At 39.7% G+C, this 12,736-nt stretch overlaps 2 protein-coding genes across 2 annotated transcripts in view; both read right to left on the minus strand.

Moving 5' to 3' along the window:
- Positions 1–8,995, minus strand: part of LOC115210476 (protein mono-ADP-ribosyltransferase PARP14-like) — a 195,736-nt gene extending 186,741 nt beyond the window's left edge. Inside the window, exon 1 of the mRNA XM_036508664.1 lies at positions 8,806–8,995. Within this exon, the coding sequence (XP_036364557.1) occupies positions 8,806–8,980 (175 nt within the window). The 5' untranslated portion in view covers positions 8,981–8,995. The remainder of the gene's footprint in view (positions 1–8,805) is intronic.
- The window catches only part of LOC115210484 (protein mono-ADP-ribosyltransferase PARP14-like), a 303,268-nt gene that overhangs the window by 139,225 nt on the left and 151,307 nt on the right, over positions 1–12,736 (minus strand). The window lies entirely within an intron of this gene.

The following is a 12,736-nucleotide window of genomic DNA, read 5'->3' on the forward strand; positions in this document are numbered from 1 at the left end:
TCATAGCCAGATCCTTCCTATATGTGCCAACAGCTGTTCAACATGACTCTGCAGATCAGAAATGCTTGAACACTGTACGAGGGCATCTCAGCCAGTCCCATCCATAGAGTTTATGCCAGCGCTGCTCCTCGGTAACCAGACCAAGAATTTCTGGAAACTACCTGTGTTAATTCCTGGCCTGAACGTCCTCCAAAGCAGACCAGATGCTTCATACTGGTCAACGCCTAATGTTTTCCTGAGAATGTCATTGCTCTTTCCTGCCAATAGATTTCTATATATTGCTAACATAGAACTTCCATGACCACAATACTTGATTGCCAGTGAATGCCAGATGACATTCCAGATGCCATGACTCTAATCCTGGTCTTTTTTTTCTTGATCCCAGACTGCAGCTTCCACCCATCCCCCCACTTTTTCATGCTAGCATAAGTTAGACGGAGACTTTAATTTACAAAGGATTTCACAGAACAATATTCGGAGAGAGGGATCATGTGTTTCTCTATCCATATTTCATGCCTCCATTTCCTGTATCCTAGTTTGGTAGACTCACTTCTTCCATAACATTCCATTATGGCCCTTTTGTCATTCTGAGATCATCTTCTTCTCAACTTTGCAGAGGTATTCGAATAAACGACAAGTTCCACCTGGATGTACAGTAGGTCGCAAAAGGCTTTTACTTGGGGATTCAGTGTTGTGATGATAATTTTTGTTTGGCATTTCACTCATAAAGAGGACTGTGGTGTTTCAACCAAAAGCAACCATCTCTAAGGCAAAAGAGACCTACTTCCCATTGTCGTAGACCTAACCCAACAAAGGGGTCCTCTCTATCTTCTCTGGTCTCGGCAGGTACACGATGTCATATCTGAGCCCATTAAGTCTTTCGTTTAATTATTCTGTTGTACAACCAACATAAATCAAGTTGTGTTTCGTGCATTCTGCCACGTACGCCAAATGGGAATCTCCACATGTCCCACCGTCTGTAAAAATCATAACATTTCTGATATGATTCCTGACAGAATTCACTTGACCCATATTGTTGCACAATGAACAGGGATTACCTCTCTTGTGGCTGTTTTTCAAGGTACAGCATGCACATATTCCAATGTACATTTTCTTGGAGTCATAAGTAGCGGTCAATAATTCTCTTATATTCTTATTCCGTCTAAAGGTTACAATAGGAGGCTGAGGATGTATCTGTTTGAAACGAAGACATTTGTTCACCACACACTGGTGACTTCTATGCATCACTTTTGAAAGGCCAGCAAAATTTCAGTACCGGTTATTCACTAAAGGAATTCAATTGTAATGTGTTTGTTAAAATTAGGCATGAAGGTTTGACTATCTTTCCTAAGCTTAGCTATTTCATTTGCTATTTCCTTTAATCGTGATTCACTATAACTGCAGTTGACATAACGATGCACAAAAGCATTTGCATGTTTCCAGTAATCCCCTATGTCAGTACAAATGCTTAAAGACTGATGATGTCATTCCATCAATGTGTGGATGCTGGTTGTTCTCGTTCATACTTTAAACTTAAATTACTATAATTCTGAATTTTTATCACTTCTTATTTTGAACTTGACAAAGACAGGATTACTGTATTGAAAGTGTTCTGCATAGGATGTGTGCAGTGCCTAGTTGTGCTATTTTCTCTACGTTATATATACTTGTAAGCCCTGGTGTTTTTGTTATGTACTTGTCTGAATTTTTTCTTTTCATCATAGCTAATGCACCTACTATGATAGGAATTGTTTCTGTTTTTAGATTCCATATTCCAGGGCTTTGCATTTTGAAAGTTTCTCCCTTTCTGTTAGAGACACGTTGTCATCTGCCGGTACTGATACAGCAATTAGAAAGCATTTTTTTTTCTTCATGATCTCTGACAACTATATTCAGCTTATTGGCTTTAATTTCTCTATCTGTGTGTATTGGCATATCCCAGAGTATGGTTGCTTTCTCGTTTTCTGTGACCTTTTCTGGTGTGTGCCTATACCATCTTTTTTCTGTTGTTATTCCATAGTGCTGGCATAGCTTCCAGTGTATGTAGGTCCCAGCTCTGTCGTGTCTGTGAATATATTCCTTCTCAGCCAGGACTGGGCAGCCAGAGATAATACGATTTATTGTTTCTTGTCCATCTCCACATATTCTGCAGTTACTTGTTATATTTCTTTTCATTACATGTTTTCGGTAATTTCTGGTGGGGAGGCTTTGGTCTTGTGGTGCAGTTAAAAACCCCTCTGTCTCTGCTTTGAGTCCTGAGCTTCTCAACCATTGCTGGGATTTTTCTTTGTCTATTTCTTTTGCAATTAGTTTAGTCCAGTATTTGCCACGAATGAGCTTTTCTTGCCATCGTTTTATCATGGTTCGTTGCTGTTCTATTTTTAGTTTGGATTTCATTTGTTTTATAGCTTTTGTTGTTTCTTCTTCTTCTTCTTCTTCTTCTTCTTCTTCTTCTTCTTCATATTTGTTAGGTGGTATGATTTCTTGTTTGTATTTGTCAGCTTCCTTAAATACTGAGAACAGTTTTTTGTTTTGCTCGTGTTTTTTCCGCTATTTGTATCAGTTTTCCTTGCTTCTGAAGTAGATATTTTTGCAGTCGTATGGTGGTTATTTTTTAGAAGTTTTCCAGCTGTATAAGGCCTCTACCACTTTCTATATGTTGTATATATAGCCTTTCTATGTCAGATTTTGGGTGATGCATCCTAGATCCTGTCATTATTTTTCTTGTTTTCCTATCTACTTTGATCAGTTCATTTAATGTCCAGTTAAGGATATTGTAGCTGTAACTTATAACTGGGACGGCTAAAGTGTTAATACCTATTATCTTGCTTTTAGCATTGAGCTCTGTTTTCAGTATTGATCTAGCTCCTCTATGATATTCTTTTTTTATTTTCTCATTCATTTGTGTGTGTTGTGTCTTATCTAGTTCATGGACTCCTAAATATTTGTAAGTTTGGCTTTGGTCTAATTCTCTTATTTCATTTGCTTTATCTAGTGTGATGTTGCTACTCTTACCTAGTTTTCCTCTTTCCAGGGTTTCTTTAGTGCATTTTTCTAATCAAAATTTCATATCTATTTCTTTGGTAAATCCATGAACTGTCTTTTGTAGTGTTTCCAGCTGTTTGTCATTTTGTAGCGTATAGTTTTAGGTCATCAAATGCAGTTACAGTGAATCATGATTAAAGGAAATAGAAAATGCCATAGATAAGATTAGCAAAGAAAGTAAAACCAAATTCACACATAACTTTAGCAAACACAATACAATGTGTGACAGAAATCCTTTAATGATTAACTGGAACTGAAATTTCACTGGCATTTCAAAAGTGTTGAATGAAAGTTACCAGCTTGTTGCAGTAAAATATCCTTGTTTCAAAACAAATATTTCCTCAGTCGCCCATTGTAGCTGTTAGACAGAATAAAAATATAAGAGAATTATTAACCTCTACTTCTGACTCCAAGGAAACTAACATTGGGGTACCTGCATGTTGTACCCTGAAAAACAGCCGCAAAAGAGGTAAGCCCTGTTCATTGAACAACAACATGAATCAAGTGAATTCCATCAGGTATCATATCAGAAATGTTATGATTTATACAGAAGGTGGGACATGTAGAGATTCCCATTCCGTGTATGCAGCAGAATGCACGAAACACAACTTGGTTTATGTTGGTTGCACAAAAGAACAATTAAACAAAAGATTTAATGGGCACAGATATGACGTCAGGCACAATAACGGTAATTGGACGGAACTTGCTGAACATTTTGCATCAAATGGCTGCAATTTTGAAAAAGACTCGAGAAAGTGCATATTCTCAGTAAATATTCTGAATCTGCTACACTTTCAATACTCAAAATGCATGAGGAGAAATATGTTTGTGGGTTACAGGCATGTAGCCACGGGTGGGATGGAGTGGAGGCTATGGGATGTTTTGCACCCAATGCTAGAATTTCAGCCCCTTCAGTTTGAGAATTTGTTTCAGTTAATCTTGGAAGAATGCATTATCTCAGCCTGGAAGTGTTTGTAGACAGTTGAAAATAATACTTTTAACAAAAGAACTTCCTCACATACCTTTTGTGGACAATTTTATCAAATTTTAGACACTTTAGTGACAACAACTTGCTTTCAACATCTTCAAAAGATCTGAGGTCGCTAAAGCGGCAATAAATTTAATTTCCTTTGATTTTAGTGGTAGGTGAAAACATGTGGGTGATTACAAACGCATATGTTGTGTGTGCACATGTGTGCACATGTGTGCATGCACATGTACTGCAGAATGGTCAGTGAAGTGGTTGTTGTCACTGTAATCGTTATTGTTGTGGTGATTCTTGTTGTCACTTCTCAGTATTTTGTCCAGCTGTCTCACAATTCCCCTGTGAAGAGCTGTCAAGTTTCAAGCCCAAAGCCCTGAACCCCCTCTGGGCCAGGCACTTTTCAGTCAGCAATTTTCCTGTACTGATCTCTAATCATCTCCTCAGATATTCTAAAATCCTCCTGCTTATACTCTCCACTCTCCTCTTTCAGTGTCTTTAGTTTCATGTTGTTTCTCCTGAGACCATATGTTTAACCAGAATCTTCTGATTTCCTCAGCATCCGGCATGGCTTTTTCACCTTTTTCTTTTTCCCATCCAGTTCCTAATAGGGTCGTTTCTGATTTTGTTCAAAGAATAGTCTATTCAATCTGTATAGCTTAATTCTCTGTTCATATCTTTTAAATTTATGTGCTTTAGCTTTCGACCTCTGTTTTAATTCCTCAATCACAACATAGATTCCTTTTCTCTTCACCCTATACTTCCTCTCTAGCTCAACATATTTCTCTCACTGAACTTCATTTCTCTTTTTGCAGTAGTCTGTCCAAAACAGGCAGAACTAGCCATTTCAGTTAGGGAAGAGAAGGAAATCAGCCCCAAAAAGGTGCAACTGGAAGGCCCCGGGACCAGATGGAGTTCAAGGCCACTGGATTAAAAGATTTGGTGAATGTCACGCACGAATAGCTGCACAACTCAACACCTTGTTAAATGTCGACCAAGGAACACCAGAGTGGTTGACATTGGGTAGGACAGTGCTGTGCTTAAAAAACATTGAAAAAGTCACTACAGTAGACAATTACAGGCTGAGATCCTGCTTGCCACTTATGCGGAAGTTCTTGACTGGAATACTCGCAGAGTCAATGTAAGAACGTCTGGAAAAAAATGGAGTCCTCCCACATGAGCAGAAGGGTTGCAAGTATAAGTGCAGAAGTATCAAGGATCAACTCCTGATAGATAAAAATGTACTCAGAGACTGCAAGAGGAGGACAAGTAACTTAGCTATGTCATGGATCGATTATCGTAAGGCATATGTTATGATTCCACGTTCTTGGATTATGGAGTGTATGAGCCTATTTGGTAATGCATCAAGTGTTGAGCGATTGCTTGGTAAAAGTATGGCGAATTGGAGGACGGACCTGACAGTATACAGAAGAAGTTTAGGGACAGGAGAAATTAGGAGGGGCATCTTCCAAGGGAACTGTCTGTCCCCACTGATCTTTGTACTGTGCTTGATACCACTAACACTGATTCTGAGGAAAGCAAAGGCTGGGTGTGTATTCAAAAGCTGCCAACAAAAAGTCAACCATTTGTTATTCATGGATGACCTCAAACTTTTTGGTAAAGATGAATCCCAAGTCAGTTCCCTCTTTTCATATGGTATATACATTCAGTGCTGATATCAGAATGGAGTTCGGACTGAGAAAGTGTGGTGTGTTAGTCTTGAAGAGGGGCAAAATCAAATGTATGGACGGACTAACAATACCGTTGGGGGAGTTTGTGAAGCAGATAGAAGAGACGGGCTATAAAGTAATTGGGGATTTTGGAAAATGGAGAAATTGATGAAGAAAGAAATGACAGAAACATCTAAGGTGGAGTACTTGCACAGACTGAGACTGATCCTTAAGTCGAAATTAAGTGGACAATTAAGATCGAAGCTTTCACTCCTTAGATATGGAGCAGGGATAATCGCATGGACAGTAGATGAACTAAACAGCTGAGATAGAAAGACAAGGAAGTTGCTAACTAGATATGGGACACTCCACCCTAAAAGTGACACAGACAGACTGTATGTACCAAGAAAAAGAGGGGGAAGAGGACTTATTGGATGTGAGCACAGCATTAGAGCAGAAGAAAACAACATAGCATGGTATGTAAAACAATGCTACAGAACCACAATTATTGGAAGTAAGAAGGTCAGGCTTGTGTAGGATGAAAGATAGCAAAGATAAAGGACTGTACAAGCAATTGAAAATAGGTGGGTAAAGAAAAGAATGCATGGACAATTTCATAGGGATGTTGATGATAAGACAGACAGAGAAAAAAGATGGGTGTGGATGACTAAAAGTGATTCAAAACCGGAAACAGAGGCTCTAATTTGTGCTGCCCAAGAACAAACTACATAAAATATAGAATAGACAACACAGCAGAAAGTGATAAGTGCAGAATCTGTGGACAAAACGGTGAAAACGTATGGCATATTATCAGCCAATGTACGCCACTAGCCCAGAAGGAATATAAGAGACACCACAACAATATAGCCAGGCTTGTCCACTGGACACCCTGCAACAAGTATGGACTTGACAAAGCGAAAAGTCCGTATGATCACAAACCTGAAGCCATCATCAAAAATGATAATGCAAAGATCCTGTGGGATTTTATGATTCAGTGCAACTATGAGATTAGAGAATAGAAACCCAGTCATAGTGTTAATTGAGACAGGAAGCAAACAATGCTGAATCATAGATATAGCATGCCCAGCTGACAACAAGGTATGCAATAAGGAAGAAAGGAAAGTCGTGAGATATGACAGGTTAGCTTGGGAGGTTAAGCAGTTGTGGTCGATGAAAAAGGTGGTAGCAATACCAATAATTGTTGGAGCCCTTAGAACAGTGAGTAAAAATTTTGAGAAGTACATGGAACAAATAGGGGCTGCAATAAGTGTTGAGCACTTGCAGAAAACAGCACTGCTTGGAAATGCTCGAATACTGCGGAAGGTATTCGAAAAATAAGAGGTGTTACCTTAGTTCACTGGTAGCGAACAGCTGGCACTGTAGTACATCTCCCGCATTAGAAGCTGTGCAAAGGCAATAATAATAACAATAATAATAATATCTACTGACTTAGATTCCTTAGAAGAGCAAAAGTGGAAGGGCATCAAGGTAGAAAATATAAGATCTGCTCTCAGGAATTCAAGCAAATGGAAGTCTCCAGGAAAGGATAAAATTCTTAACTTCTGTTTGAATGCTTTCGCAGAGAGCCATGAACTGCTAACAAAACTTTACAACAATGTTTTGCAACAACCTAATATGATTCCCTCTTGGCTAGTTAATGGTGTAACATTCCTACTTCCAAAAATGAAGAAACAAATGAACCAAAAGTTATAGACCATAACCTGCTTAACAACAATGTATAACATCTGTCCTGACGGAATATACCTATAGTTTTTTAATAGAAAGTGGCATATTCCCTAATGAGCAAAAAGGATGTAAACTTGAGTCCTATTGGTGTAAAGATCAGATGCTCGTCAATAAGATGATCTTAGAAGATTGTCACAAACGACACAAAACTTGTCAATAGCCTGGATAGACTATAAAAACACTTTTGATAGCCTACCACATAGCTGGATTAAGAAATGTCTGAAAATGTATAAAATAGCACCTACTCTGCAAAAACTTTTTGTCTGTAAGTATGAGATCATGGAGAACCACACTAACTTTGAACAGTAACGATAAATCTCTTAATGTTGGAGATGTCAGAATTTCATGTGTCATTTTCCAAGGTGACTCTCTATCACCACTCCTCTTTCGTCTGGCCTGACTCTCTTGAAATTGCTCAATGATGTACAGTACAGTTATAAAATGTTTGATAAAAATATAAATCATCTCTTTTACATGGATGATTTAAAGCTCTTTTCAAAAATGACTACAAGGCTTACAAGCGATTTTAAACGATTCCAGTGATGACATCAGAATGCAATTTGGCCTCCATAGATGTGCAAAAGCTACTTTTATCAAAGGAAAAATGACAGAAACATCCAACGTTAACCACGACCAGCAGAATGTCATAAAGGAGTTAGAACCAACGGTGAGCTGCAGATTCCTAGGGGCATCAAACATTCAATGATGAGGGAAAACATCAGAAAAGATGCTATCACAAGGTAAGGACAATACTCAAGACAGAGTTGAATACAAGAAACAGGATTGAAGCGATCAATGCTTTAGCCATACTAATCATGACTTACAGTTTCAATATCGTTAACTGGTCAATTACTGAAATACGTAATATGTGCTCTACAATTTCTCTATTGTACCTCCTTGATCGTACTTTAGCCTTTCAACACCTAGCATAACCCCTACATAGTCCTTTCGGTTCCTCACTCCATTTAGTAGAAGGAGTGTTTTTCCTTTTTTTTTTCTGTCTTGGACATTACTTAGCAACCTCACTCACAATGACGGCAGGAAAATTGCCCCCAGTCCACTCTGTAAAGTGGTTGGCATTAGGAAGGGCACCAAGCAATAGAAACCATGCCAAAGCTGACCCTAGAGGTCAATGCTGCTCACCAGATCCTCTCAAACTATTCAATGCAAGCAAATATGGAAAATGAATGTTAAATGACGATGATGATGATGGTTTTTAACATTGCTTTATATTAATCTAATGTGTTCACAGTAATTACATACAAATTGTCCAACCCATGCCAGCATGGACAACAGATATTAAGTGATGACAATGATGATGTCTGTAAATGATGTCATGAAATAAAGAATATTTCTTCTAACCTTTTTCCGATTCAAAAGTGATAATAACTTCCCCAGAATCTTGGATCCGTTCTGGGATTCCTTTAATAGGTCCTCCACTTGATCTACTCTTGTTCTCAAAATAAGACTGAATGGTTTCCAAACGGAAATCAGTTGGGACTCCTGACACCAATATCATTCTGCTCTCATCTCCCATATTCGAGGCAGATATTCCTGCAAAATAAAACCAAGATTTAATGCTAAACAAATACAAGTTACTCACCATCCATGGAACAGTATTGTGCTATCCGTATCATAAACATCCACTTAACATGCCTGATGTAAACCTGAAATACATGTAGCCTTCAAACAGTCCAGATATGCTAGAAGTAACAGCCAAAGTTTTTCAAAAGTTCACCCAGCTATTTTTAAAATAGACACCTTACCACATGGAATAAAGTTAGTTAGTTAGTTAATTTTTTGGCTCAAAAAGCAAAAAGCAAAGCCATGTAGGGGGACATGGAGTTAGGTACAGGGTGGTGTTCATGTAAAGAGTTCAGGCCACTTGAGGTCAAGGGAGGCTTTGAACAAAGCGGTCGTTGGCATCTTCACCATCTCGTCTGGCAGCTTGTTCCACGGATCCGCAACCCGGACGGAGAAAGCCGTTCTCCTTCGATTGAGATGAAATTGTCGCAGATAGAGCTTTTCGGAATGACCCCGCAGCCGACGCTCTGGAGCAGGAGTGAAGAACAGCTCTTTCGAGAGGTTACACTTTCCGCTTATGATGTTGTGAGCGAGAATGAGATCACCACGGCAGCGGCGTTTTTCGAGAGAATAAAGGTCGAGCGTCTTCAGTCTTTCTTCATAAGACAAATTTTTGAAACCAAGAACCATGCGGGTAGCCAGCTTCTGGACTCTTTCGAGATGCTGTATGTCTTTGAGGAGATAAGGAGAAGAGGCTTGAATCCCGTACTCCAATATGGGTCTCACCAGCATGACATAGAGCGGTAGGAATATGGCTGCTCTGAGCATTCCGAATGACCGTCAAATCAAGAACAGAACTCTGTGTGCTTTGTTGGCAGCATGGACACACTGGGCCGAAGGTGAAAAGGAGGAATCCACCAAGATACTGAGGTCCTTTACCTGGTCGGTCTTCTCCAGCAGCAGACGACTCGGTTCGAAATCAAGTTGAGTTGCAGGAGAGGCGCCAACAGGCAGATGACAGCACTTTGACACGTTCAGACACAGGTCCCATTCGTTAGACCACTTCCAAATTTGGTGGAGGCATCGACGAAGGCTGCAAAGATGTTCAGATAAGCAATCTCTTGATTCAACCTAGCAAAACCTAATTCCCCATTTTACATCATTCATATCTCACTCCTATAGCTCATTACTATCTGTCTATCTATCTATTATATATTCATTATTGTAATTATTACTATTATCATCATCTATATATATATGTTTGTATGCATTTATTTGTGCGTGTTTTTATGTATATAAATACATGTGTATTTGTGTATATAAGTGCATGTGCATTTCTATATATTGTTCCCAACTCCCAAAATTTATGTATATATTTGTAAGTATATATCTATCTCCCTCTCTCTCTCTCTATATATATATATATATATATATATATATTGCTATGGATGGTTCAATCTAAGGACAGTTGACTGCGACCTACTTTGGAATATATCCATTGTCCTGTCAGATTCAGGTGGATTGATTGGTTCTGGGTGGAACTGCGACCCCTTTCAGGTGAACCAAAGTTCGTTCTAAACACCCCTTAAAAGGAAGAACCTTGAGCTGTACACACAGTTGGCCGGAGACTCTGCTAGAGACGAGTCAGTCGAGGACAGAGCAAGTAACAGGTTGTTTTCTGCTGTGACAGATGAAAGACAGGGAAGGTTAAGGAATTAAGAGACTGCAGCGAGAGGGCTTGGCAATCACAGTAGTAATTGTCTGAAATTGTGGCAGACGGAAAAGGAACGTCCGGTAAAGTTTTGTTCGTATTTAATTATGTTTTGATATGTGAAGAAAAAGAAGGAAAGAGTTGTGGTATTTATGTAAAAAGAATTGTTTTGATACGTGTTACGATGTAAAGAGACTGTAAAAGAGAAAGAAGAAAGAGAGAGAAAAAAAGAAGGACTCTGATATAGTCGTTAAAGACTTTGAACTGTAACGTGAATTGTTGTGATACGAACATTGTATAATGTATTGAACTGTTCTGATTGGACTGTAACGTATCGTGAACATTATTTGATCTGAACTTATTTGTCTATGAACATTGTATATTGTATCCGCATGTTGTTTTCTTTAAATGCTTTGATCTGTGGTATACCTGTATGATGTATTGAGTTGTCACGTGCATGTCCTCTTTTAAATGTATCTGAAATGTATTTGATGTTGTAACAATTGTAATAGTCATATAAACTAGTTGTTAAACGTAGCCAATTGCCTTGCCTTCCGCTGTGTCTCAGTATCTCTTCTTGCTGCTGCTGCTGTTGTTGTCGTTATCTCTCTCTCCTCTCCGAGTTTCCGTGGCGAACTTTCCCGTTCAACCGAGCGACGGCAGGTGGTCCGTAGCAATATATATAGTTGAAATTTAGACCCTTATGGGTAGTAAAGAAATATATATATATATATATAGTTGAAATTTACAGGAAAACAAAAGACAAAGACAGGTGTATGAACAGCAAGTAGGTGTATTAGTTTGATACTCAGGAAAGTGAGAAGGTCTTTTACATTTCGAGCCTACGCTCTTCAGCATAAAGGAGTAAGAGAAAATAAACAGAGAGAGAATAAAAAAAAACTTTTGGATTTAGCTATCAAGCATGGTAACTGGTTGGGAAAAAAAGGTTTCACAGGAGAGGTTGAAAGAAAGGGAGATAATAAAGTATTGGTGATCCCAAAACGAAGGTGTGCATGCATGTGTGTGTGTGAGAATATGTAAGTATGTGTGTTTGGATAGGGGCTAGTCGCTTCTACCCCCACTGCAGCATGAATTTTGACCATCGTCCCTTAATTCCGACCGACCTCTTCACTGTGCGCCCGCCCACCCCCACCACCAATACCGGATATCTCTCTATTCTCTCCCCTTCCCCCCTCTCTTTATTCCCCTCCCTTGTCCCTATGAAACAATGTGAAGCAAAATGCTGCTGCTGCTGTTGCTGCTGCCATAACTACTGCTATTACCACTGCCTCTAATACTGCTGATAGTGATATTGCTGCTGCTACTACAACTGCTGCTGCTGCTGATGATGAATATTAGTGGTTGAAAATAAACATATAAAATAAACGTAGGCAAAAGAATGAAAATCTAATAATAATTTAACATTACTTGAAAAGGTAGTGGGTAGCGAACTTCTTCACTACTTCAGGGAGTGACGACCCTGCCTGACACGAGTTCCAGGCTCAGCTGGCTCCGGCTGACAGTACCCGGTATGGGCCCCTATCCAGGGTTACGGAAAGGAGACAACCTTCAAAGAAATCCGGAGTGGAGCCCCGAAGGCGGTCTAGTGTTCGACTCAACACTCTTCCGGCAGCTCCTGCAACCAAGCTGGTGCCAAACGTAATGCACTGCACTCCACTGGACTACATCAGCAAGGTCGAGAGAGGAAACCTGATGATTGGGCTACCCAGGACTTTCTTATCTATAGCCCAGGCCTGCGCAAAACTGGAGAGGACGCTTCAGTGCTGCTGTAAAAAGCTCCAGAAACAACACGGGAGGTAACAGTCACGAGTGATAAGTCCATTCAGATTGGCGTAAAATATGGGCGCTACGGGTTACCTCTGACGGTGGGAGGGACCTCCATGTCCTATTAGTTAGCTACTGCCCACCTCAAGCTGGGCAGCCCCCAGTTAATAAGGTGCTGACCCGCCACAGGCCGCCTGCTCCATTGGGTGCTTGGAGCTAAGAGTACGACTCGAAAAGCGGCCTGCAACCTCTGCAGCAGGCAAGCAACTAAAA

This window comes from Octopus sinensis, linkage group LG1, assembly GCF_006345805.1.
Source record: "Octopus sinensis linkage group LG1, ASM634580v1, whole genome shotgun sequence".
In the NCBI taxonomy this organism is placed as follows: Eukaryota; Metazoa; Mollusca; class Cephalopoda; order Octopoda; family Octopodidae; genus Octopus; species Octopus sinensis.